The sequence below is a fragment of the Opisthocomus hoazin genome, chromosome 21 (assembly GCF_030867145.1).
Source record: "Opisthocomus hoazin isolate bOpiHoa1 chromosome 21, bOpiHoa1.hap1, whole genome shotgun sequence".
Taxonomy (NCBI): Eukaryota; Metazoa; Chordata; class Aves; order Opisthocomiformes; family Opisthocomidae; genus Opisthocomus; species Opisthocomus hoazin.
This window is the reverse complement of record NC_134434.1, coordinates 3,535,011-3,562,093: the sequence shown is the minus strand read 5'-3', so window position 1 is coordinate 3,562,093 and position 27,083 is coordinate 3,535,011. Positions and strand designations below refer to the sequence as shown.

General features: G+C 40.9%; 1 protein-coding gene across 1 annotated transcript in view; it reads right to left on the bottom strand.

The window, feature by feature from the left end:
* The window catches only part of GLP2R (glucagon like peptide 2 receptor), a 36,354-nt gene extending 9,690 nt beyond the window's left edge, over positions 1–26,664 (bottom strand). Inside the window, exons 1-9 of the mRNA XM_075441129.1 lie at positions 26,560–26,664; positions 19,567–19,660; positions 15,907–16,011; positions 13,629–13,754; positions 11,162–11,264; positions 10,763–10,919; positions 9,666–9,825; positions 5,408–5,468; positions 1,814–1,883 (exon numbers count right to left, since the gene is read on the bottom strand). Coding sequence (XP_075297244.1) covers positions 1,814–1,883; positions 5,408–5,468; positions 9,666–9,825; positions 10,763–10,919; positions 11,162–11,264; positions 13,629–13,754; positions 15,907–16,011; positions 19,567–19,660; positions 26,560–26,664 — 981 coding nt within the window. The remainder of the gene's footprint in view (positions 1–1,813; positions 1,884–5,407; positions 5,469–9,665; positions 9,826–10,762; positions 10,920–11,161; positions 11,265–13,628; positions 13,755–15,906; positions 16,012–19,566; positions 19,661–26,559) is intronic.
* Between the last annotated feature and the right edge of the window lie 419 nt (positions 26,665–27,083).

Genomic DNA, 27,083 nt, shown 5'->3' with positions numbered 1-27,083 from the left:
TAGTCATTCAGCCAGTTTTCAATCCACCTCACTGCCCATCCAACCCATACATTGAATTGGTGGTTACAATGGCTGTGTCACGGTCCCTGTGTCAGTGCTTTTGAAGATCTCAGCAGGATGATCCTAGTGTAAGTACTGATATTACAAAAATTAGCCCCTACCTCACATTAAAAATGTAAGACTATTTAGTAGCAACTTGGGATTATAGCTAGAAACAGTAACTTAAATATAAAATGTAAAAAGCTGTCTATGTGCAAGAACTCTAATACTTTATTTCTTACCTATTGTGGGACAAAGAAATTAAAACGGGACATGGAGTTTTTAAGATCAGTGTTAAGAACTATGTCCATCATAGTCTCTTCCAGTTCTCCACCACCAAACTCAGATAATTACTTTGTTTTTGAAGTACTCTGAAATTTCTGGATGTACATAATATATATACAATACACATAAAATCAAGATGCCATCATTCTTTTCCAGGCTTCTTTTCCATGGCATCATTCTTTTCCACACATGAATAGAGCTGCTCAGGAAACAGCAACACACAAGCTAGCATCGTGCTTTCCCCATGACTCTTTTAATTTTGTTTTAAATGAAACAGGACTGTGGAATAAAGTCCAATAAGATTTTTTTTAAAAAAAAGGGAAACATGAACTTTACATTTCTGATGTTTCACAAGAAAACGCTTAGAAACTTTTGGCCCGTACACCAGTTTATGCCCTATGAGGACAAGGTCCAGCTGCAGTACCTGGCTGTTGTAATCCATGCACAACCATCATTAGGTAGTACTGACACACATTTCACCAGTGGATTTTAGATAATTTTGCTGAATTATATTCAAGAACAGGATATTGAGAACATCCTCTTATTACACGATCCGGCTCTGGGTTTCTAACCCCTGAACTTCTGCCCACTATGTAGTTCTCTTGCCTCCATTCTGTGTCTGTCCCTCTATCCAATTTATCTTGCTAAGCATCCTCTTAATTCATCTTCACCACTCTTCTTCTTCAGAGTCCATCAATCCCTCAATATTACACCTTGAGCAGTCCTTATTTTATTCCCCAGACACATTTGCATGAATAAAGTATATCTCTTCTGTACAATATTTGCTGTCTGTCTAGCTAACAAATCACTTATTCCTCTAATCCTTTTATGCCCTGCTGACTGCATGAGAGTATAAGGTATTCTGGGCACACACCACAATGCCACCTATCAAAATTCTGTGTTCATAATCATGCCCTCATGAGTTGTTTTGATCATGCTATTTCCATCTCTTCATTATCAGCACATTTCAGGTGTACACTCATTTGCATTTCTTTAAGAAAAAAAATCATAACTCAGTCTTGTCATACTATGCTTTTTTTTTCATTAGGTGAATGCTTTCTGCGCATGACTATCAGTACTTCTGTTGCTACTTCTCTGCATCGTTGTAATCATAAGATCTTCCTCTGTAGAGAATTTGGAGCTTTTCAGTGGTGCTCTGTCCTAAGTAGCCTGCTCATTGAGAAAATGAGGGTAAAAATATGAGAAGTAAAAAATATGAGAAGCAAAAGACTCCATCTTTGATGTAGATGGAGCTGTGCAGAATTCACTGCACAGATAAACAGCAGTGTTTTGAGAGGATGAGACTGAAATCTTTGTTGTTTATAGAAAGAAAGGAAGCTATGCCCATCGACCCACAGTAAGAAACCTAATTTACTTTTTTTTCTGTCTCATCTTTTCTAGTCCAAGAATTTGATTATACATGGAGAAAGGGTCACAAAAGACAATCACACTTGTGCACGATGTTAGGAACAGATGAAATTATTCTTACTGCAATGGAAGCCAATATTGGTCCTCGGATGATCCACCAGATCCCCATGTGTTCATTTGTTCCCCAGCACCTGAAAAGTAACATATAATGACATTATTTTCACATAAAAAAATCAGAAAGCTTACATAACCTATGTACATATTGCAAGAGGAAGTTGACAAAGTTCAATTTTTTCAGGTGGCACTCAGGAGAAATGGAATAAAACTAGGAGGAGTCTCACCAACAACTGCAATAATTGTATTTATTCTGAAGATCTTTCCACCAGAATGTTGAGAGATTCAGAACTATCTAGTAAACTCAGTCTTTAGATCCACACAACTGTACATGGTACCAAACCTTCATAATGGAATTCATCCTACTCAAATTTATCTATCCTGTTGTTCGCACCAACAAGGAGGGGCTGGTGGGGAATATGAAACTCAAGGGAAGCCTCGGCTGCAGTGACCATGAAATGGTGGAGTTCCAGTTCCTCAGGGCAGCAAGGAGGACGCACAGCAAGCTCACTACCCTGGACTTCAGACTTTGGCCTCTGCAGGGACCTGCTCAGTAGAGTACCACGGGATAAAGGCATGGAGGGAAGAGTGGCCAAAGAAAGCTGATTAATATTCCAGGCTCACCTCCTCCAAGCTCAGAAGCATTGCATCCCATTAAAGAGAAAGTCAAGTAAAAACAGCAGGAGGCCTGCATGGATGAACAAAAAACACCTGGACAAACTCATGCACAATAAGAAAGCCTACAGGGGGTTGGAGCAAAAACGGGTAGGCTGGGATGAATACAGAGAAATTGTCTGAGCAGCCAGGGATCAGGTTAGGAAAGCTAAAGCGCTGAGAGAATGGGCTGGTAAGGGACCTCAAGGGCAACAAGAAAATCTTCTATAGCTACGTCCATTATAAAAGGAAGGCTAGGGAAAATGTGGGCCTTCTCTGGAAGGAAACAGGAGACCTGGTTACCTGGGATATGGAGAAGGCTGAGGTACTCAATGACTTTATTGCCTCAGTCTTCACCAGCAAATGCTTCAGCCACTCTACCCAAGTCTCACAAGGCAAAGGCAGGGACTGGGAGAATGAAGAAATGCTCACTGTAGGAAAACATCAGATTTGAGACCATCTAAGGAACCTGAAGGTGGCCAAGACCATGGGACCTGATGAGGTGCGTCTGCAGGTCCTGAGGAGATTGGTGGATGAAATTCCTAAGCCACTATCCATCACATTTGAGAAGTCACGGCAATCTGGTGAGGTTCCCACTGATGGGAAAAGCGGAAACATAACGCCCAGTTTTAAAAACAGAAAAAAGGGAGACCCAGGGAACTACAGGCCAGTCAGTCTCACCTCTGTGGCTGGCAAGATCATGGAGCAGGTCCTCCTAGAAACTACACTAAGGCATATGGAGAACAGAGAGGTGACTGGTGACAGCCAACATGACTTCACTAAGGGCAAATAGTACCTGACAAATCTGGTGGCCTTCTACAATGGGGTTACTGTGCTGATGGATAAGGGAAGAGCAACTGATGTGATCTACCTCGACTTGAGCAAAGCATTTGACACTGTCCCACATGACATCCTTGTCTCTAAATTTAAGAGACATGGATTTGATGGATGGACCACTCAGTGGATAAGGAATTTCCTGGATGGTTGCACTAAAAGAATTGCGGTCAAGGGCTCGATGTCCAAGTGGAGACCCATGACGAGTGGTGTTCCTCTGGGGTCAGTACTGGGACCAGTGCTGTTTAACATCTTTGTCAGTGACATGGACAGTGGGATTGAGTGCATCCTCAGCAAGTTTTCCAACAACACCAAGCTGAGTGGTGCGGTCGCCACGCTGGCGGGAAGGGATGCCATCCAGAGGGACCTGGGCAGGCTTGAGAGGTGGACCTGTGCAAACCTCGTGAGGTTCAATTAGGCCAAGGGCAAGGTCCTGCACATGGGTCGGTGCAATCTCAAGGCTGGGCAGAGAAAGGGTTGAGAGCAGCCCTGCTGAGCAGAACTTGAGGGTCCTGGTTGACAAGAAGCTCAGTATGACCCAGCAATGTGCACTTACAGCCCAGAAGGCCAACCGTCTCCTGGGCTGCATCCCCAGTAGCGTGGCCAGCAGGTCAGGGAGGGGATTCTGCCCCTCTGCTCTGGTGAGACCCCCCTGGAGTCCTATGTCCAGCTCTCAAGCCCTCAGCACAGGACAGACATGGACCTGTTTGAGTGGGACCACAGGAGGCCACAAAAATGATCAGAGGGCTGGCACATCTTTCCTGGGAGGAAAGGCTGAGAGAGTTAGGGCTATTCAGGTTGGAGAAGAGAAGGCTGTGGGGACACCTTAGAGCAGCCTTCCACTACCTGAAGGGGTCTACAGGAAAGCTGGAGAGGGACTTTTTACAAGGGCATGTAGGGATAGGACAACAGGTGATGGCTTCAAGCTGAAAAAGAACAGATGTAGATTAGATATAAGGAAGAAATTCTTCACTATGAGGGTTGTGAGGCACTGAAACAGGTTGTCCATAGAAGCTGTGGGTGCCCCCTCCTTGTAAGTGTTCAAGGCCAAGTTGGACGGGTCTTTGAGGAACCTGGTCTAGTGGAAGGTGTCCCTCCCCATGGCAATGGGGTTGGAACTAGATGATCTATAAGGTCCTTTCCAACCCAAATCATTCCATGATTCTGTGATTCTGTCTGGAACTGGAAACTGGAAACGGGTAAACTATGAATTGTGATGATGGTTCTTGACCTGCTAAAAAGTATGCATACTGTTTCCTTGAAGCTGTCTCCTTTTCTTCTGCTCTAACCTTCTATTTTGTCCTATGCACATGTTCCTTCTTGCTAATTAGCCGGCTAATTAGCTAATTCTGTAGGATCTTGGCTTGTCATTTATGGTCTACATAACTTCTAACTCCATGAGACTGTAACTGTGATGTGGCTCCTGATGCGCTTGCTTAATAACTATACTGGCGCTCCAAACAAAACTCTCTAGAAACCAGGAATAAAAAAGGGGAACAAAAGAAATCATACATAAACCCCGAAGTCTATGTGGTGCCATTAAGAGCATCACTGAAGATCAGAAGCCTGGAAAACTGATGCTTAGTAGTGCAAGTTACTGATTCATTCACCAAATACTGAACGCATTCATTTAGTATCAGCTTTTAGTGAATATCAGGTTTTGTCATTATCCTCTATAATAAAACCTTTTTTTTCAAAATGGCAGTGAATACTAATCAAAAAAAATACTAATCAAAAAAAAGTGTAGGTGGTCTCCAAGAAAAGCACTGATCTCCTTTTCTTACTAACAAGATGCTCTCCATGAAGATGTTTGTGCTGACTATTTGCTTCATGTAAGTGGATGAATATTGGATGTAATATCTTCCATTTCAGGAACAGTGAATGTTCATTCTATTTCTGGATTCATGCATAAGTAAATCCAGGAATTCCTATAAGTAGTTTAATGTAACAGTACTAAAATGAACCTAGAAAATGTGACAAGTATTAGTAGCTGCTGTATAATCTTACCACAATCTACTAGTCAATATTTGTGTCGATTATTGTCCAGGGCTTCCAGAAAAATTAAGCAAAGAGAAAGCCAGTATTCTAAGGCACATTTGATTTAGCAGCCTACCTTGTGTTCTCCAGTTTTGACCTGCTAATTCCCCAAGGGCCCACAAACAGGATAGGAACAACTGAAAAGAAAAGGAGTCAATTACAACCAAGCTTGCAGAATGGTTCAGACAAAACACAGATATGCTACAGTAGTGCATGGTGCAAAGACATATGCTTTTCAGCCTTCTATTTAGAATTGCACAATAATCAACCTGATCCTGGCATTCCCCATTTGTAGTTCAAATACAAAATTAAATTTCATTGTATAGTTGAAACTTGCATTTTAAGACCAACGTATACATATATATGCACACAAATGCTGCTGACCTGTCCAAATCTTCTAAATTCCCAACCCTGAGAATTCAAAATAATTGGTACTTGAGGCCTCACAGACCAGCTAAGGCACCAGCTGTTAACACTTTTATTTGCTGAACCTGAAAGGCCTGTAACTAGTGGTGTCCCCCAGGGGTCAGTACTGGGCCCAGCCTTGTTCAGCTTCTTCATCAACGACCTGGATGAAGAGTTAGAAAGTACCCTCAGCAAGTTTGCTGATGACACCAAGCTGGGAGGAGTGGTGGATACACTGGCAGGCTGTGCTGCCATTCAGCGTGACCTGGACAGGCTGGAAAGTTGGGCAGAGAGGAACCTGATGAAGTTCAACAAGGGCAAGTGCAGGGTCCTGCACCTGGGGAGGAACAACCTCATGCACCAGTACAGGCTTGGGGTGGAGCTGCTGGAGAGCAGCTCTGTGGAGAGGGACTGGGAGTGCTGGGCGATGACAGGTTGACCATGAGCCAGCAGTGTGCCCTGGCTGCCAAGAAGGCCAACGGGATCCTGGGGTGCATTAGGAGGAGTGTGGGCAGCAGGTCGATGGAGGTTCTCCTCCCCCTCTACACTGCCCTAGTGAGGCCCCATCTGCAGTACTGTGTCCAGTTCTGGGCTCCCCAGTTCAAGAAAGATGAGGAGCTACTGGAGAGAGTCCAGCGGAGGGCTACGAGGATGGTGAGGGGACTGGAACATCTCTCCTACGAGGAAAGGCTGAGGGAGCTGGGCTTGTTCAGCCTGAAGAAGAGAAGGCTGCGAGGGGACCTAATAAATACTTATAAATATCTGAAGGGTGGGTGTCAGGAGGATGGGGCCAAGCTCTTTTCAGTGGTGCCCAGCGACAGGACAAGGGGCAATGGGCACAAACTGAAGCAGAGGAAGTTCCAGCTGAACATGAGGAAGAACTTCTTCCCTCTGAGGGTGACGGAGCCCTGGAACAGGCTGCCCAGGGAGGTTGTGGAGTCTCCTTCTCTGGAGATATTCAAGACCTGCCTGGACAAGGTCCTGTGCAGCCTGCTGTAGGTGACCCTGCTTTGTCATGGGGGTTGGACTAGATGACCCACAGAGGTCACTTCCAACCCCTAACACTTTGTGATTCTGGGAGTTTTCAATGGAGGCATGGAACTCTGTCTAGTTAATTAAAACAACTGACCAAGGCTTGTTTTCCTGCCTTACCTTTCCTGGACCCCTTAAAGATAATCTGCGGTCCCCATTCCCCTATTGTCAAGCCCTCCCTCCTGGAGATCATACACTGCAGACTGAAAAAAATCCCAAAATTAAGGATTGCTACACTATTCCAGTTGTCTACAAATGTTCTGGCACAAGCTTCAATCACAAGCACAAGGCCTGTGAGCTACAAAAGCGGATGATTGATACGCAGGAGACTTTCTGGTGGATGTGGCAGAAAGGAAGGGAGGTATGGGTCACTGGGGCCAGAACAGGATATATTTAGGATTCTAGGACACTAACCAAGGTCACGAGGAGAGCTGGAGTGTGGCAATATAGGGAAAGGGCCAGAAGCAAAATATTCTCAGAGGTAATAGACCTCTGAGTCCTTAAAAAGGGGAAAGAGATAGAAAAGGTCTCACTTCGGTGGGAGATGGCATTGGTGCAACAAGTAGGTCTGAGAGAACAATCAGGGCATGGACCTCTTGGGAAGGAAGCTACACGCCCAGGGGAATATGAGGTTGTCCCACGGGTAGAGATGATACCCGAGAGGATGAGGTGACCTTACCAAGTGTAGTTCCTGGACAGCAGCTGAGCAGTGTGTCTCAGTAGGTGTAAGCATGGTTTACCCCATGCTGGCTCAGCAGCAGTGGTACTACAAATGTCTGTAAGATAGGTGCCAGATGTCCCACCTGAGTAGTAATTCTAATAAATATAAATAAGAAGTTAAGCTAATTAGTGAGAAAAGGCCTTTAGGAGATCAGTGAATTTTGGATTTAAAACTAAAAAAAAAAGAAAAGAGCACAGGTGTTCTTACCATTAACAAAAGGAAAAAAACCTGCACAATGTCAACTGTGTTACGTTCACTTGTAACTAACTGATTAAATACTCCAAAATTAAATGTGCCACTGCCACAATTACTGAGCCTGAGTACTCTCTGACAGCAAGATTACACAATGCATAAAGTGAAGCAATCTGTTGTACGGACATCTTCAGAACAAAGCATGCAATACCCTCACGTGTACTCAGAACCTGGTTCAAATTCTGTGAGAGGCAAAAGTCAGATATCTTCTAATCTTGTCAGTAGTAGTAAATACCAGCCATTTCTATAAAAGAGAATTAAGTTTTCTGGGTTTTTTAATGGATATTTATTCTTTCAGGCCAGATAGTTTTGCCCAAAATTCAGTTTTATTGTATACTTCAACAGGGTTTTATACCATGCTTTTGGATTTTTTTTGGTCAGGTTTCCCCCTATGTGGTATCTTAGGTAATGAAGTCCTGTTTTGGATCTTGCTTTAAGCATTGGCATTTTTCTACAGCAATGGTTCTTTGTTAATAAATTAATACAGTCATACTAGAAAAGCATGAAAAATGACCTTATTTGAAATTCACTTCTAAGAATTTCTCCAGTAGGCTATATTTTTAAATGCTATCGAATTTCCATTTCAGAATTCAACAGGTAAAGTAGATGCCAAAGAGAAATGAACTGTCTTAATTCCATGTGATTGTTACAGAGAGAGCCTAGAACAACTTTTAGACAACTAAAACTGAATGACATGAATTACTGTCAAACTAACAGCCTTGGTAACAATAAGCAAAACATTTCCTTTGAACACATAAATGTTGTAGCATTCCAACTGTAAGGATTAAAATTTCAGTCTTAGCTGCCATTTGCTTCAGCTATTTTTGTTTGAGTTTAAACACCCCTTTAAAATCACACCTCTTTATCCTTGGTAGATAATTTTAGCAAGCAGTACAGCACAGCAAATATGGAATAATTGATTTACAACAGCATAATCATCCACCACAATAAAATCCTTATAAAAATCACTTTTGCCTTTTTTTTTTTTTTTTTTTTTTTTTTTTAAGTGGGCTATACACTATAGTCCCATAGTCCTGGATACACAGTTTCACGGTTGACAACACAGTTCAACAGGCATAGATGTGGTGATAGTGAATCAGCTTGTAAAACCATACACTGATGAAAGTTTTACAATCAAAAGTTCTTATGGCCATCCATCCTATCCTCCTCCTTAACTCAGGCCACTGGATTTTAACCAATAACTCTTGCAACAAATCTACATATTGTCTAAGACCACATTTTTTATCTTCATTTAAAACCTTCAAAGGCTGTAAGTTGTACAGGCAGATTTTAGATTATTATTGGGTCTTGGGAAACCTCGATTTTCTGCTTTGTCCAGGCAAGGTACAGAATTCTGCTCTTTGAGTAAGCAGCAAATGTAAATGTCAGATTACATGACATAGTTCACAGAAAATTTTTCAAATGCTTGTAACTAACTTTACATTGTCTTTATTCCATGAAAAATGCCTGAAATATAAGGCCTGAATCATGCAGCTCTTGATTGTCCTCTAACTTAAAGCATACTTTCGAACTTCAAGGTGACCTCAGAAGGTGAACACATAAAGAAAATTGTTAAAGTTTAGACAGCTTTGCTATCTAGGTGCTCTATTACAAAGGAAGAAAATGAAGCTGTTGATAGTACCATAATTTTCAGTGATGACAGAAAATACAGCCAAATATAGCCAAATTTCTTCTTGTTCTGGGCACTAGGCTTCTCTTTTCTTAGGAAACGATTCACCCATTTTCTGTATCTGCAGGCTAAGCTGAACTGCACTGAAAGTATGACTGCTGGTATACCTTCACTGACAGTCATCCACTTCAAAACAAACAAACAAGAGTTCCGACTTTTTCTTTGTTACAAAGTATCCACCACCAACTCAAAAGTACAACAGAATCAAGAACTTGGAAAGTCTTCTCTACTTACCCCATCCTATCACAATGTATGTCTGTAGCAGTCGTCTTTCAGAGAGGACAACAGTTATCAACAATGCATGCAGATAAATTCCTTCTACTAATAGCCAGAAATAATTTGCCCCAACAGAGTAATGCATGAAAAACTGGGCAGTCCTGCAAATGATAATAATCTGCAGAAATGAGAGATTTGGAATCATTATTAATACGTAAAAGCTCTGATAAATCCTGTTTTTCTCTTGTTACTTTAGTAACCGCTTTAAAACCAGCACGTGGTTGTGATATCACTGTGGCTCAGTCACCTGTCTCACCAGGCTGTCCTTGCTGCTTGGGTGAGGCGGGAGGGGAGCGCAACAGTGAAGATTTCTACATTGTCAGAGAGTCTGAGTGGAGGTGACAAGTAGGAAGAGGCAGTGACAGTGTAGGGTGGGGTATCTGCTCTTTGTCACGATCAGCATCTCAGAACTTTTACTGATGAGCTATTAAAGGTAAATTTGGTTGTTGACATGGGCAAACTATACTAATTCAACATCATACAAGTGTAATTTATCCACAGTGGTCAACATCGTACAAGTATAATTCCTCCACAGCGGTCGCCAATAAGAGATGTTGTTATTCCTTTGTCTAAACAGGTGTAAGAAAATTCACACATCTTCCTAGTACAGAAACGCCTTTAAACTATTTTTTTTCTTTCATAGTGTTCTTTCACAGCAAATACATTTTTTTATAATATTGTCTTGAAAGTAAGATTTGTGTGCATTGCGTTGTGTTATGCATATGAAGAATGAATAAATATAGTGTTTTATAAGTGCTAAATAATGTATAGATTTCTTCCTAGAAACTACAGGTGTAAGCTGTTTTGCTTAGTTGGATGTTTCTAAACATAAATATTGATTAATTTGTTGATTCTATACAAGGTTTCATACAAAATCAATCTATTACAATTTATCAAATCAGGATTTTTTTCTTGATTACTCCAAGCTTTATCAGCAAAATTTCTCAGCTAACAAACATCTGAACACTTTCTACCATACGGCAAACTTCCAAAGCTGTAACTGTTGTAGCCACTAGCAGCACATATTTACTATTAGTAATGAACTAAGAAGTAACCTCAGGACTAAGGTATAATATCCATCCAGTTTCATCATCAGGTTTTTTGGAGTAAATACGGTGGTATACAGTGTCTTTTATAAGAACTGCTGTGGCACGCAAGATAAAAGATGCAAATAAATTCATATGGATGTAGTTTCTTGTGCAGTGAAGTTTTCTGTGGGAGAAAAAACAGTGTATGAATCCTCTGGAATATATTTAATTTGCAGAAATTAAAAAAATAGTTATAATCATATGGTTGCCATCAATGGATTTTGCTTAGGAATTGCTTTTATGATGCTTATTAGGAAAATACCAAACTATTTACATCTGAAGCTAAGCAATAAATTCAATTACATGAAAAGAAGAATGTGCATGCTGTGGTCTGCACTTACAAAACGTATGTAAATTTGTACTAACCTGAGTAAAGAAAGTATAAGGAGAGCTAATACAAGTGAGATGAGTGAAAAATAATATCCTACAGTGTACAACAGCTGTAGTGTAGTAAGCAATTTATGTTCTTCTTCCTAGGAACAAAGAAGAAAAATGTGTTATATATGCAGGCAGGCGTGCAGAGCACGAACACAGCTCAGAAACTTTGGAGTCCAACTTCTTTGTGTTGCGAGGCAGCCAGGGGAGGTTTCTGCTGCCTGCTCCCTGCGCTGCCTCATGAAATCACTGCGCGACAGAGACACTCGCAGATGGCCTTCGTTTCTTTTCAAGTTCGAACGCACTCACGGTCTCATTTCCAGATTGCTCCTGCGCAAACACCATTCACAGGCCGATTTGCAGCTAATCATTGCCATGATTACATGCACCAAATGGATCCTGGAGGTTTAATATCTGCAGAGATCAGCTCACTCCACCTGTACACACATGCGCAATTGCTATGTGTGTGGTTTGGGGACAGTTACGGACCAGTTGTGTCCGTACAACTTTAGAGTCAGCTCTGTCTAGAGTCACTGAAATAGACTGACTTCTGACATGAGTTCAAAGAAAAAAAATCAAAATTATTAAATTAGAGTTTTCCAGAATGTCTTTGAATGACAAATGAGACCTCAGAGGAGGAAGGGGGACACTCACACCTTTCCACTTCACTTTTTTTAACATTTATTCTTGCTAAGTCTTTCTGTTTAGCTGCTATGTCTCTCTCTCATCTCTTCGTATTGCTGATTTAGCTCGAGAAAAGCTTCTCTGCAGAGTGGACGTAGAGGTACAGGGTATGTGACTTGTATTATCCATATTTGGCCTGCAAAGATTTCCTTGGAACCTGTGTCTCTTCCTTCAGTGATTTTGCTGCTGCTTTTGCGAATTGTCTTACTGCTCGGCGCCAGGGATTTTAGCACTCTCTTCCTGCCAGTAGTCGTCTCTAATCAATTTATGCTATGTATAGCATGGGTGAGCTGTGCCTGCTCGTAGAAACTCTCTTGGAGAGGGTGCACGTGCCCAGGGAGAGCAGTGTGGGTGCAGGAGATTCCCATAGCACAGCCGTTAGTCACTCTACTCCATGAAAACATTCAAACAGGCAGGAACCTAATAAAAAGCATGAGTTATCATCTTGGCTGTGATAATTTTGCAACACCAAAGCACATGGAATCAAGCTGATTCCTCTGATGTGTGCAGATACTAGCAGAGGGTTATTCCCAAAATCTTGGGGCTTTCCATTAAATATAACAAGTAGGTACAAAACCACCTTTAGTGTGGGTAGGAAAGCTGGTTAAAGCTTTCAGAGAAATTGCCTGCTGTAGCACAAGATGAAGTGATGTGTCTCCCACTCAGAAGTTTGCGATCCAGAATGGTCAACAAGCCATGGAAAACTCTCAGTACTTAAGAATATTTATCACTCTTGTATAAATAAACTGTGAGTTTGGAAGTTCATGTACTCACTGTATCAAGAGTGTAGTAAAAACTTAGTAGCACATGGGGATCCTGAACTCACGGTATTTAATAAAGTGATCAATAATGTTACTCAATAAATTAATAAACAGTAACAAAGCTCACCCGATAAAGTACTAAAAAGTAAAAAATAATCAACAGTGCTTGCCTAAGAGACTTAATTTTGACACCAGCTAAGCTGAACTCTATGGCAAAAGAAGCCACAAAAAGCTGAACCCGGCTAAGCCCCACGCTTTACTCTTCTTTGTCGTTCTCCTGCAGCCGTTTCCAGTCGCTGCTCGGTTGTGCAGCGGGGAGCAGAGAACAGGGTCAGCCCCGTCCCACTGCTCGGCCCGAGCCAGCCCGGGGAGGGGGGGGGGGTGGCGGCGAGCTCGGCTGCCACCGACCTGCGGCCCCTCCGCGGGGACGGGGCCAACCGGGGCTGAGCAGCAGTTGCTTTCGGTTTATCTTCAGCACAACGAGCGCGGTCGAGGTGAGAGTGTCCGGTTTGCTCTTTATTCAGCTGGCGAGAGCCGTTCCCCCGCCGCTGCATCACACCGGGAGGGATGGCGTTTGCACCGTGAATCCTCCAACCCGTGACTAGCTACATTTGAAAGGACCGGTTACCGGCTCATGGAAAGCTAAAAGGCTGAGGAAGCGGCAGGGAATGAAGTTCTCTGACCTTGGCAGACTACGGTGATTTGGGGCAGACGATGAGCTGCTTTGAATTGAAGTTACTTGCTTGTCTAGTTGTAGCCTTTTTCAATTTTATTAGGAGAAATTCAGCACATGTGACTGGACTCTGAACTGAAAATAATTTGTGGCATCTAAAGCAGGCATCTCCCTCCTTAATCTTTCCTCCTCCGCTCCCTCTAAATAAAATAACAGGTTTCCATTTGGTAATCTAAATGAAATCTGAACATCTTTTGCAGGTATTCAATAGAAATGTTTTATCAGTTACTCAAGAAGGGATTAAGAAGATTAAAGTATTAAACCAGAATATAAAACATACTTACTTTTTTTTTGAAATGATTTTTCTCAGAACATTCTGAACTGTCACGCCAAATGTCTGTGGAGTTTTCCTTCGTTTGCCAAGTCCCTCCATCCAAGCAGACTCTGTGTACATTGCCTACACTTCCTGAAAGTAAACAGAGGTTTGGTCTGAAAGGTCAAAATAAAGATTTCATTTTTCACACACATTTTAAAGATTTCTCCCTTACACCACAGCAATAGACACCACCCTACCCCCACATAAAAAACAAATAAAAACCACTTTCCTTTTGTCTATCACAATATATTTTTCATATTAACATAAGACAATGTAGGAATGTAATCTAGCAGAAAGAAATTCCTAGAATGTACCTGGTGTTTACAAAATTTACATAGTTACTACATCCAAAAGAAAATTCTACATCTCACTTTATTCATTTTTCCTCATTAAGCTCAGAAGTTCTATGAAGTATGAGAAGCACATTTCCCAGGCTAGGCAGTCAAAACTGTAGGAGGAAGAGTATGGTTTGATTAGGGAATAATCTTCCTCTGAAACACCTGTGGCTGGTGTTTTATTTACCTGCTTTGGGGCCTGATCAGCAGGTGCTGTGAACAGGTGAAGCTTTCTTGGCTTTCACTTCATTTTCCTAGTTTATACTAATTGACAATTTGCCCATCACATCAGCAGAATGCCATGGGGACCCTGGCTGATGTTTGGTTTTTTTTTTGATGTTGTCCTCAACAGCTGCCTTCCATTTATTTCTAATCAGACCTGAGCTTTTTCACCCATTTTTAATTAGAGATTATTTAAGGGTTGCAGCAACAACCAGATTATTTTATTTCACTCAGGATAACTGCAACGGAGAGAGCTGCTTTGGGAGCATAGTCTGCTGTGATGGAGGAGCTCTGTGTGAAGACTAGGCACAGAAAACAAATCTGAAGGTATCTACGAAATGTGATCAGAAATATCATTTCTAGCCTACTCTAATTTGTCAGTGCTCAGGCTGGGCAATGATGACAAACCACAGTACATTTATCTCAAGCTTGCGAACATTTCTGGTCCGAGTCCATCAGTGTCCCAGAACAAGCACAGCTAAACCTTGGCAATCGGACCAGCAATAGAAATGGGGACCACAAGCAACCCTAACCCCAGTCCTGCAAAATCTCTAGGACAAAGAGACAGCTGTGCAGTCTCTAATGCCTTTTCTCCTGAGGTGCTGTGGCATGGGTGAGAATGCCAGGTGATGCTGTAACACAGCAGCCCACCGTGTTCCTCACTGTGGACACATTGAACGCCTCATAACCTGGTGCAATGTCTTACATCTTGCTTTTGTAGAAATTTAGATAGAAAAAGAGAAAAAAAAAAGTCTCTATTACATGGAGGGAGGGAAGGAAATGCTTTTATATTTATTCTGAAGAGCTGAATTTGTTCCAGATGGTTGGCAGAAGCAGTTGTTTGGGACACTAGATAGAGGCTGGGTGTCTTTCTGTTTAGCAGCACAAAAAAGGACAAATTATGACATTACAGAGCAAACCACGCGTGGGGTGAGCTGGAGAAAGCTAGGATAAGGACCCTGTAGTAGTCTCCGATAAGCTAAAGGACTCCAACACAGCTGATCCTTCCAAGTGGCATTAGAAATGCAGCTAAGAAAGCCACAAGTAGCTAAGAAAGCCTGTGTAGCAGGATTCAGAAATGCTAGACTGCAGTGGTAGGAATACCCCTGCATTTCTTTAGGAGAAAGGGAATGTTGTTTGCTTAGACTGTTTTGCTCCTGCAGGTGTTACTCTTTCCCCCTTCCCAAGAGCCTCGCTGCTCCACCCTCTCCAGGAAAAGGATGCTCGGAAAGTTTGTTCACCGCACCACTTGCTGGTGGTGCGGTATGTCCTGCTGGAGGACTGACTGCTTGGACTGCTGCTTTGTTTGGCTATTCCAGTTTTCTGGGAGAGAAATGTCTGTCTTCATGTCTGGGATCAGTGGGGACCCCAGAAGTGGAGCCTCAGAAGGTGAAGCCCGAGTCTGTTACTGCCAATAAAGGCCTAGCAGTAGGGTTACACAGTCTTGGAAATCATACTTTATAGCAGACAATATGGAGCTGTAACAGTTACAGATGGCGAAAAAGGGTAAATAGTGAACACTGACAACAATTTTGTGCCTCAATTCTGAAAAAAGCTGAAAAGAGGTGAGACAAGAAAGCCCTCAGACGCTTTAGAGGACACTGGGACAAGAGAGACCAGTACCATCTGTCCTTTAGCTGGATTCCCAGCATAAACTTGAAGAGAAGTGACCGCTTTCACATTACCATTTTCCACCCATGGCAAATATGAAGGACAAGGAACAGAGACGTTTCCTGGGGAAGAGTAAGGCCAGCAAACAAACTGATCAAATGTTCCATTACAATGTATGCCTGGGGAGAGAAGCAAATAGAAGTGTTACAAAAAGTTGTTCAGACAATGGACCATCACGAAAACCATTATATACTGTTCCAGGTAACCTGCAAGCTACTCCAGAGTATTTACAAGATCAAGCAGATAAACTTTGTGCATTCTCTCCGCAACGTTCAGTGCACAGTGCAGAAATGGCTGCTGCTCTTCTTCCCTGGATCCACACAACAGCAGGTTTTACCTGCTGCGTTTTGAGGTAAGGGTATCGGTCAAAATCATCCTGAGCCTCTGTTGTACAGCTGTAACAGGTTCCAGCTGTGCTCTCACTTCTTGTTTTTGGTACATGCTGCAGATCTTTTGCTGGTAAACAGAGGATATTGCACCTTTCATGGCCCCCGTGACACCAGTTCTCAGCTCAGATTACTGCCAGTTTCTCGGGTAGTGACTCCTCTGAGTCTTTGGGCAATCGAGGTTAGGGAGCTGGTAGTATCTCACACTAACTCAGTTTCAAGCTCCACAGGTATCACATCACTCACAGGACTTCAGGTTAATATAAAACATTTGATAATGCAGGACTGAAATGGTGCAACCAGGTTACAGTAAGATAAAATAAAACAGAACGCATTAATGGCTGCACTAGTCTCTTGGTTACTTTCTCTCTTTCTTCTCCGTAAGCTGAAGTTCTCCTCTCTTTAATGCTTTTGTTCATCCAAAACTAGATGAGTATATCCTCTTTACTTTCCATAATACTTAGCAATACTTTGAGAAACTTGCGTGGGAAGAAGAATACAGGAAGCAACAAAGACAGTGGTGTGCTATCTCACCCGCATCTTCTTGGGATGCTTCTGCTAAAATACAGAGCACAATATGTGTTTTCTTAGTAATTCCCTTGTACCTTTGAGGCTGAACATCTATGACCCCATCTGCCTTATGACAGGTGTAGTTGTTCACATTTATAGGCGCATTTTTAGTATTCCTTTCCCCAATATCTTACCAACATTTGTTCAGGTGTGAATCGGGTAGGCTGCCAGGAGAAAAATAGTTTTTTCTCCATTTCATGAAAACTGGAATTCTGAATCTCTATGGTTCTCCTGATCACCTGCTACAAACTACTGCCCTCTGATATCTTGCCATGTGTCACTGCTTTTGGCCTCCTGGGTCATCTGGCTTAGTTCTAATTGCCACCAAAAGCCACCATTCTCTGCTTCCCACCATATAACACTCTTGCATTGTGCTAAGGGTTTCTGCACACCAGGTTTTCACCACAGATCATTGATCTCTATCTTCTCACTGCTCTTGCTCTTTCTTTCTTGTCAGATTCAGTTGTAAGCTATCCTGCAAGTGTGCTGGCTAGGCTGATATGTGCTTTGCTTCCCTTGCTTTCCAGAAAAACTTTAGTCCACTTTGCAATACTCATTACTTTGCCTTCTTGCCTCTCTGAGTGTAGTCATGTAGCCTGTAGTTTAAGGCAGCTTCTTAGTCTGACCTTTCTGTGTTTTCCCCTTCCTTATTTCCCACAGTCAAAGCAAGCTTCACTTGGTTAGTGACACTTTCTATGAGCACTCGTTCCATTGCTTTCCTGGGGACTGAAGGAAGACTACAGGGTCTGTAGTTTTCTGCGTGCTTCTTTATTAGTGACTAGTTTCCCTGCCCTGTTTGGCAATGAGCCTCTGTCTTCTCTGTGTGTCTGCTCATGAAGCTTGTTGCTCTTAACATCTTTGGACAGTTTCAGTTCTAGATAAGCCTTAGCTCCTGACTGCATCTCTGCATGCCCTAGCTAAGTTCTGGTGGTCCTCGATGGGTATTTTGCTGCATTTCCATAGCTGGTATGCTTCTTTTTTTGCTTTTAAGCACACCCAAAAGCTCAGGAAGAATGAGTGAAAATTAATTTCCTGCCCCACATATACTATGAAAACTGAATCAAGCTCCTGATGGAGATGGGCGTTCAGAAATGAGAATGGGGTCTTGCCTTGTTTCCCCAACTGTTACAGCTTCGCAGTGTAAGCTAAGGCAATTAGATCATGCTGTCACAACTGCCAGGAGCTGCAGCTGCCTCAGGAGCAGGTCAGTGACGCAGGCTGGAGAGCATGAGGATTCATTCCTTCAGCATGCTGCCATGCCCAAGCAGAACTGCTCGTTCTCAGAAACTCCTATTTCAGTTGAAAGAAGAGAAAGGCTGTTACTGAATGTGATCACTAAAAATAGTTTCCTTGACTCACAGGGTGTATCTTCCCTTTTGCTTTTCAAAGGTCTGTGAAAGTTACAGATTTCAGTATTTTTGGGAAAAGTTTAAGGAACTTTAAAACATAAAACATTACATAATTTAGGCTTGAAAATATCTTTCTTTTTTTATGCTGCTTTATAATCCCAGGCCAATACTTTGAAATAGCTTCCAACTTCTAAATGCATTTTGAATGATGAAAAATACACGCATTGATCTTAATCAGACCATACATTCTGGTTGACAATTTTGCACACTGCAATGTCATAAATGCAGGTTTCTGCCACCAGCAAAGTGAGTCAAAGCTCATAACATCATCTTGGAATGTCCCAGTGCCATTGATGGAGTGAGGTAACCATGAAGTGAGATGACCATGAGTGTACCACTTGCACACAGAGGCAGAGACCTGTTTATAGTCAGTGAATACAAAATACAAAGCACAGTTTCACTCTTAATCTGTACTTGGTGAATGCAGCCACCTCTCTTTCAGGTACTTCTTGAACTTCTCCAACTACTCAGATGAAGCCTGTGTCATCCTCTCCTGAAGACAGACATCTAGCTGAGCAGAGTTCATACTTTTAAGAGTGAAATAATCACAGATTATAAGATCCCCTTTTGCCAAACAGCATGAAACTTGGAGCACTCAACCAGAGGTAGGAGGTGTGGACTCCTTTCCACTCTCTGCCACTTTTCAGGAGAAGACACTGTCTTCTGAAGGTACGCTGCTCTTCAGCCAAGAATCCAACACTATGGAGGCAGAAGAATAAATAAGGGACTTAAAGCTAATGGTTATAAGTGTCAGCTGAACACAGGGCAACCTGGTCTCTGTGTCTTAGCTTATTAGCCTAATGACTGTATCACAAAATGCATAAGCAGTCCTGTGAGAATAAGGCAGCTCCCCAGCTGCCTTCACTAGGCAAAAACCAGACTCTGTCTTGACTGATGCATTTTGGGTTCTTGTCTGCTATGGCTCTGTTTCTAAAGTGTAGAAATGGGAGACATCTTCTTCTCCCTGGATGATGTGTTGTCTTGTGGTTAGCATAATTTCCAATAACATGGATTTGACTTCCTTCAGGCTGAAAAGGGAAGTGAAAACTGGTCGTCTCCACCCAAAAGACCAATAATGTGTAGCACCTACCACTTGATTAGGCATTCAGTGACACCTTTAGTGATATATTTCACGACAAAGAGAACCATTAACTTCATGCTTGCATGCTTGCATGTCTAATTACAGCTGATTGTTCTACATTTAGAACTTACCAACAGGCACACGATTTTGCAAAGCAAGTAAAAGAATATTTGCATATTCATTAATGTTACTTAACACGTGATTTTATTGTGCTGTTTATTTCCTTACCAGTATCTACAGTTGATTCCTGCAGCATTTTCAAGCATGCTTGTTTGTATTTATTCCATTCAGTAGTGGTTTTTTCCAGCAGAGATCCTTTGGCCTGTGAGTGAAAATACTGGACATGAGGAAAATCAGTTAGATCCTCGTGGTCTTTTTGTGGCAGGTTTCCTTCCATTATAAGAAAGTTAAGAGGAAAGGAGAGAAGAGGAGAGATGAGAATGGAGGAACAATAGGTAAGCAGGAAGGTAAAAAAACTAGACCCCTTCCTTCTTTGGGAAGCTATTAGCAATATTTCTTTCATTGCTATCTTTGCCTGAGCAAGAAATGTGTTGACGTGGTGCTATATTACCATAGAAATCTATTCAACTTTTGTAAAATCCTTTCTAAAAAATCCATACAGATATTTAACTGCTGGGACCTGTGAGGGCCCATCAAAAACACTGGCATTTCATTCCTACCCTGTAGACAATGGGTGCTTATCTTCACAAATTTTACAGTCTTTCCAGGCTTTTTACAGTCAATTTATGCCAAGGTCTCACGTATTTATTTTTCTGCTAGATTAATTTATGAATGTGATTGATGACAATTTTGAAGGCTGTTTATTTTTAGAGAATTTTTAAAGATAACCAAGTGCTCCTGGTTGAGTAATACAGTAAAAAATTGAATAAGAGAGTAATGAATAAGCAATACTATTTTAGCTAACACCTTTTCTCCAGTGCATTCTGTATTCCTGCCCAGCACTTCAAAGACCACTTCTTTCTCCAGCAGCTGCACCCATGCCATGGATATCTTTCTTTTCCTCTTTTTTTTGTTTTGAGAAAATATAATTTTATATCTTAGTTTAACTTGCCCATCTGCACCAACTAGGCTGCCCTTTTTGCCTGGATAGGCCACAGTTTTGCTGTCCTGTTGTGTCCACAGGGGAGAAGAGTCTTTGCCCTCAAGATTTCTCATGTAGTGAAATGGAGCATTATTTTTTCCATGCCAAAGTTTTCTCCATATAAAATAACTCACACAAATGGATTTTTATGTCCTGAGCTTTTGTAGGTACATTTGTTGTTGTTGTTTCAGATATTTTCATAGCTGGTTTTGCCTAGACCTTTCTGTTGTAGTGGTGACCCCAGAGGAGACCAAGAACTCTTTTAAATTCTGAAAAGCTAGATTTCTGGAGAGAATATGATCTGGAACAATTGTGTTGACATGATCTGTTTAGAGATAACAGAAATTAAACAACTTGAAGAACAATCTCCGTTTTACCAGTGTAGCCCTGAAGACAGGCTCAACTTTGGGTTTAGTCAGTTTAAAGACATCAGATTCTGTGGAGTCCCCTCTGGTGTCTGGAAATCAATCATCCCACGATTGCAAGAGCTGCCAGCTGCTCTTGGCTGCTCCCACGCTGTGGTCTACTGGTTCCTTGCTCTGTCTCTTTCTTTTTGTCCACTCATCCTGTGTTGTGTTCTGGAAGCTTTTTGTCTCCAAAAGCATTTAGTTTCTCCCAAGAGCAAGAAAAATTCACCCTCAATCCACAGAATCCTACTGGACCTATCACCCACTCTCTTCTCTTCCAGGTGAAGATAGGCTGAGAACACAAATGAAGCAAAAAAACTGTATTGGTGTCTAAATGGGCCCTTGCTTTGATGGAAAAATTCTGGCAGGTTGTATGGGAGAGGATTGCTGCATTTATAAGGCGTGGATGGCACTGCAGCCACAGAAGCACACAGAAGAAACATAAAGGTTGAGGGGATTGTCAGTGATGTTCGAAAAGGGAATGAGAGAAAAGGTAGGAGCCCTGCATGGACGTGCTGACCTTAAGTCACTCCCTTGGCATGGGGAAGCAGGTAATCAGAAGGGAAGGAAACCTAGGTGTTAGCATGAAAGGGTAAGATCAGGGATGTAGATCAACAGTTGCTAGCACAGAGTAGAGAATTAAATTTGTCTCCACCGATAAAATTAGTCCTAATAAAAAAATCTGCTCTGCTGTTAAAATAGAATAAAATTCCCAGCTATGCACAGATTTTAATAATGCTTTTATATATAGTGACTGATGTGTTTAGGATGTGGTGGACATCTGTGGCCTACACCTTATCATTGTAAAGGTTGCAATCATCTTGAGGGAACTTTCATATTTTAACTTGCTCTCTTTAAATATATTTATCACACAACACTGACTGCAGAGATGTTTAAGAGGGCCACAGCTGATAATTACTGTTTAGGAAAGGAGTGGCTAAAAATAGAAGAGTTAAATGCAAAATTGCTTGGTGGTATGTTAGATTTGGACTGATGAAGAAAAATCCAGTTAGGAGCAAAACAGTAGAGAAAGGGTAGTACTAGATACTGCTTACAGTTCAATATCAGCATGATGACTTGATCATTATTTCTCCAGGGAAAAGAACATCAGCCTAAGCAGTCTCTGTGTAATATGACAGCTGGTCTCCTGAAACCAGGGCTTTAAGAAGCCAGAGGCGGGCAAGTAGTCAAAGAAAATTGTCACTATAAGTCAATCAAAAATAAAAAAATCACTACTGTTAAAAAATGTTACCAATTGAAACAACCAAATTTTGGAGAGCAGACTAAATATAAGTTTTCCAAAAGCAACAATCCATATACCAAATGATGATTTTCAGCTCTCCAGGGAAAAAAATTTCCTTTTGTCTGGACTAGACCCTTTTTGGAAACTCATACATGTGTGGTTGTCCTGAGCTTGTCGGAGCTTGGTGACGTGCCAAGGGCTGAGATAAATAACCAGGACAATGTATGGCTGTGAGCTTCACCTGTATATTTTTCTTTGAACCTATGTTTGTTGGAAAAATATAGAAAATCATATTTATTTGCTTCCAGAACAAGAACAATGGAGAATATTAGCTAGCTGTTATATAAGACTGCACTCGCATGCATGTTTTTGCTGTGTATACTGCTGCCCGCCCAATACTCTGCTTTTAGTCTCTCAGCTAATTTCTAGACACCCTACTTCAAATTCCAGGGAGTAGAAAGACTATAGTTATTCTTCCTCTGATGGGCTTGCAAGATAAGGAGAGAATATTTACAGCAGCCATGAGAAAGGAACGCATGTTTCCAAAATAAAAACCATCTTGACATTTCCCTCATGTAGGCCTCAAAATGCTGGGAGCCAGGGGAGATTCTTCAGACACTCCCGGGTCAGTGAACCTCATCTGAAGAGGCAAAGACATGGAGATGACGCATTTGTAGAAAAGACTGCTTGATTTAAGGGATAACACTTCAGTTTCTAATAAACAAATGCATTAAACAGCCGAGAAACTACAAGGAAAGCCTCACAGTAGCTACCTGGCTGCTTGTCTGGTTCCATTCCTGGAAACAAGGTTGACGGAGTCAAGAAGCTCACTCAATAAGAGTGAGGAGCAATTTAGGCATAAGTGACAGTTTCATATCACTTCATTATGTGTCAGTCTCTGCAAAGCTGCAGGCAGGGTCAGATAGCTAATACCTGGTCTCTATTGATGTAAATATTTGTGAGATGCTTGGGTTTCTACCATAAGGCTTTCTGATGAAAAAACCAAATCAGGTCTATATAAAATCAGAGCTGCACCTGACAAAAAATTAAGAGGTGACCTCAAAAGCTAATATGAAATATAGTTGGAAGAACATATAAAATAATTTAAACTATTAATCAAAAAAAAACTGCAGCTGACTGGATATTAACTGGAGAGCAGAAAATGACCAATTAATAAGGACCATTTAGATCACAGAGAAACATGAACCCCTCTGCAGAGCACGCACCATGATAGACATAATGCAACATTTTACTCCTAGAAGTTACAGCTGGAGGATGTATGTCAGGACTTTTTGAGAATTTGTGTCTAGTAGTAGAAATGAAGTGACATGAGCCACCTGTAGACAAAGTTGCAGTAAAGGAGACCATTGACATTTCTGGAGTTGTACATGCAAGGAAGGATGTTGAAAAGGAGTGCAAGACGGTATTAATAAGCAGTGTTTGTCCCTGATGCAACTGTGCCTGGATAGTATGACTAACTCTGATGGTCATACCTCAGACAATACGGTGATAAATTTGCAAGTTGTAAGGAAAGTGCTGGAGTGGCTTTTCATCATTAAACTAAAAGACTAAGAGAAATCCTCATAGATTTACCTTATCAAGGAAATTATAAACAGATATTCAATAGTAAACCATGATGACTTCAATGGGAGAAATTTGTGATCATCAGCTACTTACACAAGGATTACCAAAAGTAGCTAAAAAAGGCAAACTTGCTGTTCATACATGACTATTCAGTCTGCAGTGGTCTTCGTTCTCTCTGTGGAAAATCTATAAGGACACATACAGAAAGAAAGGCTGATGCATGCTAGAAGTGCTTTTGAATGAGGAAAATCATCTTGCTTTCCCTTCTTGGCTTGAAAGGCATTGATGCAGGTGCCCCAGACAGAAGACTGCGGTATTTTCTGCAGTGGGACATCTTGTTAAGGCCCTTCTGCATTAGGTGCACGAGAGAACTACTCACTGTCTGGTGAGAAGGCAAAGTATGTGGGCTGGGAATAAGGCACTAGCCTTAAGAGGGAAGGGAAAATTAAGGAAGTGATGTCCTTGATCCTTAAGCACCTTGATGTCACATGTCTGTTTAGCTAAGTGAAAGGGATTAAAAAAAAATAAAAGAGACAGGCTTGCCTCTCTGTCTTACGTCCATGTTGCTACTATTCTTCAGAGAGGGGTGAGGTGGTCTCAGAAAGAGGAGGGTCTGCGGCTTGGGTCAATGTAAGGAGCACAGCAATCACTGCTGAGATCGCGAGGGCTTTTCCTGCTTTTGCCACATGCGGGAGAAGGCCCAGCCCTGTGGGTATGTTCTGAGAAGAACCGAGAAATTGCTCTCTGTATCTGACACAGGTCTGTGATTGCAAATCCCGGTGAGGTTTTATAATGATCTAAGTTTTGGGCTACTCAGTGCTATCAAAATTTTGATACAATGCATGATCAGTGGTAGAAATACAAGATTGCAGGTAAATTTACCACAATCTCAAGCAGTGGCAGCATGCAGCTCAGCATGGCTTTTGATCTCAGTTTTAAGTTTCAGTTGACATTCAGCCACTAGCATTTAAACAGGACTTCCGACTCATAGAAGTTAAATTCGAACATCCAAGACAGAAGCTCAGAATGTCGGTGACCTTTTGCCCTACACTGGACTTACCTTCATTTCAGGCTACCTGAAATTTCACTGGCAGCAAAAGAACAACCTCAGCCTGCAAGCCTAGCACCCCACTCGCACCAAGGTTCACAAACTGCACAAAGATGACACCACCGTTTAAAATTATGTTGGATGCAGCAGATCACACTGCCTGAAGCTCTCATTTAGGAAGTGGATTATAAAAGTAAACATCCAAGGTTGCAGACAGACTGGTTTAAATTTATTTTTATCATAACTGACCACACTATAATCAGGATTTCACCCCTTTAATTTCTTATACTAAGCTAATGGTAAAATGAAATGTTTCTATTTATTCAGACTATGCTATTATGGTAAAAAAACCCCTCTACTTTAGGTATAAATTATAAATTAGAGCTTAAATATTTACTTATTATTTCAGCTATGATCCTATTTTTTTCTGATTGATATTATTCATATTTATACAGGAGTTTGATAGAAATTATGGATATAGTGATTTATTATAGTTATTGCTGTAAATTTTTCTTTCTTTAAAAATGAAATGTAAAGAAATACAACATATTTCTTTAAACAACTTACAGGAATCACTATGACAAAGTAATTAATTGTGATTTATAGTCTTGTAGAATTTTGAGCTCACAGAAGTAATTGGATGATTTTTTATTAGCATTGACGGAATGATTGCTTTGGTTGAGGTGTCCTATGGATCTAACGTGTGTCACAAACCTAAGATGTGTTTCAGTTCCATATTAATTTATGCGAGATAAGCTCTAGATCTGAATCATACAAAAGCATTAGGAACATTTTCTATTTAATAAAACCAGAATATATGTCTCCTGGTAACTTTTTTTCATAAAAATGCTAGGAACACAGTTACAGTCTACAGCACATATACATGCAAACCCTAAGGAAAGTAACTCAGCTAAATGGAGTATGAGTGGATAGAAATACTTTATTACTTTCAGTTTAAAATAAGCCTGTCAATTATACTTATTCTCATGTACATTTATTTTATAGAAATGTACACTAAAGCTATATATGAATTTTATTCAGATAAATTGATATTTACTACATCTTAGTAATTTTTTTTAGTTTATCTAGATCAAGATTGATATTACTAAATAAATAATAATGATTAAAAACATAAATGAAAATTTCCTTGAAGTGAATTACATTGAGGTATTTTGTCATTAAATACTTCATAGTCTTCCAAATTGTAAGACAATATAGACAAAGAAGTAAGCTTTCAGATTTTTTACAGATTTAGAAAAAAAGAAAGTAAATAGTTTAGTAGATGTCTACAAGAAATTCAAGTAGAAATCACGTACAGCTTTACTAGCCTTCTGTAAGAAGCTGAGACACAGAATGAAACCAGTAACACCGAATTTCACAAATGTGAGATTCAGTGCTCACCCCTCGTAGAAGTCTAAAAGGCTAAAACATAGTGCTAGAAACAAAGCAAAGCTGTTTTAAGAACAGGGAAAACCAGTAGAAAATAATCTTGATTCACAATAGTATTGATATCTGGTAGGAAAATTGAATAATACATATAATTCCATACTGATCAACATTGTTATGAAAAGAGATTGTATAAACGGACATAAACACAATATATGCATTCTATGAATTGGCATTAATAGAAGAAAATTGTAACAAATGATCTAGTCAGAGTTCTAATACAAAATTCTACAGCTTCTCAGTCTACATTTCTTGTGACTAATTCTCAATGAACCTAAATTGTTATGTCAGAACTATTTTTGAAAAAAACATGCCGTTTGTGAAGGTTAAAATGTTATCTGATAGGAAGCCACTTTTATAGTGTCCATTATTAATTATTGAGTTAGCTTACCTGTTTCACTAGAAACAGTATCATGACAGAGCTGGCAGGTGCAGGAGATATTCTGGACCAGAGTCCCATGCTGGAACAGAGACCAAAAAGTGTCACCATGCCCATTCTAATAAATTTGTCCCCAATACTCTGCAATTTCACTCTACTATAGATCAATTGTAACACTCCGTCCTGTGAAGAAAAAGTGAAAATGTCTTCTTTTATGAGTGTAACTCTCTCATGAATCTTCTTACAAATAAATGAGGAAGTCTACTAAAGTGTCTAAGCTTGCTAGACTCCAACTATGTTTTGTTTTTTCTGATTAAAGGCAGAGAGAATTTACTCTAAACTTCACAGAAAGTCTGCTTACTGTAGTTTGTCCTTTAGCCAATAAGAAGTCAGAAAACTATTAAAACATTAAAGGGCTGATCCTGTTCCTTCAAACTCTATGGGAAGTTTGCCAGTGGTTTTGCAAGAATGGAATCCAGCTCCATAAATATATATATATATTTATACACACCTCCTGAAGCGATTAAAAGATGCCC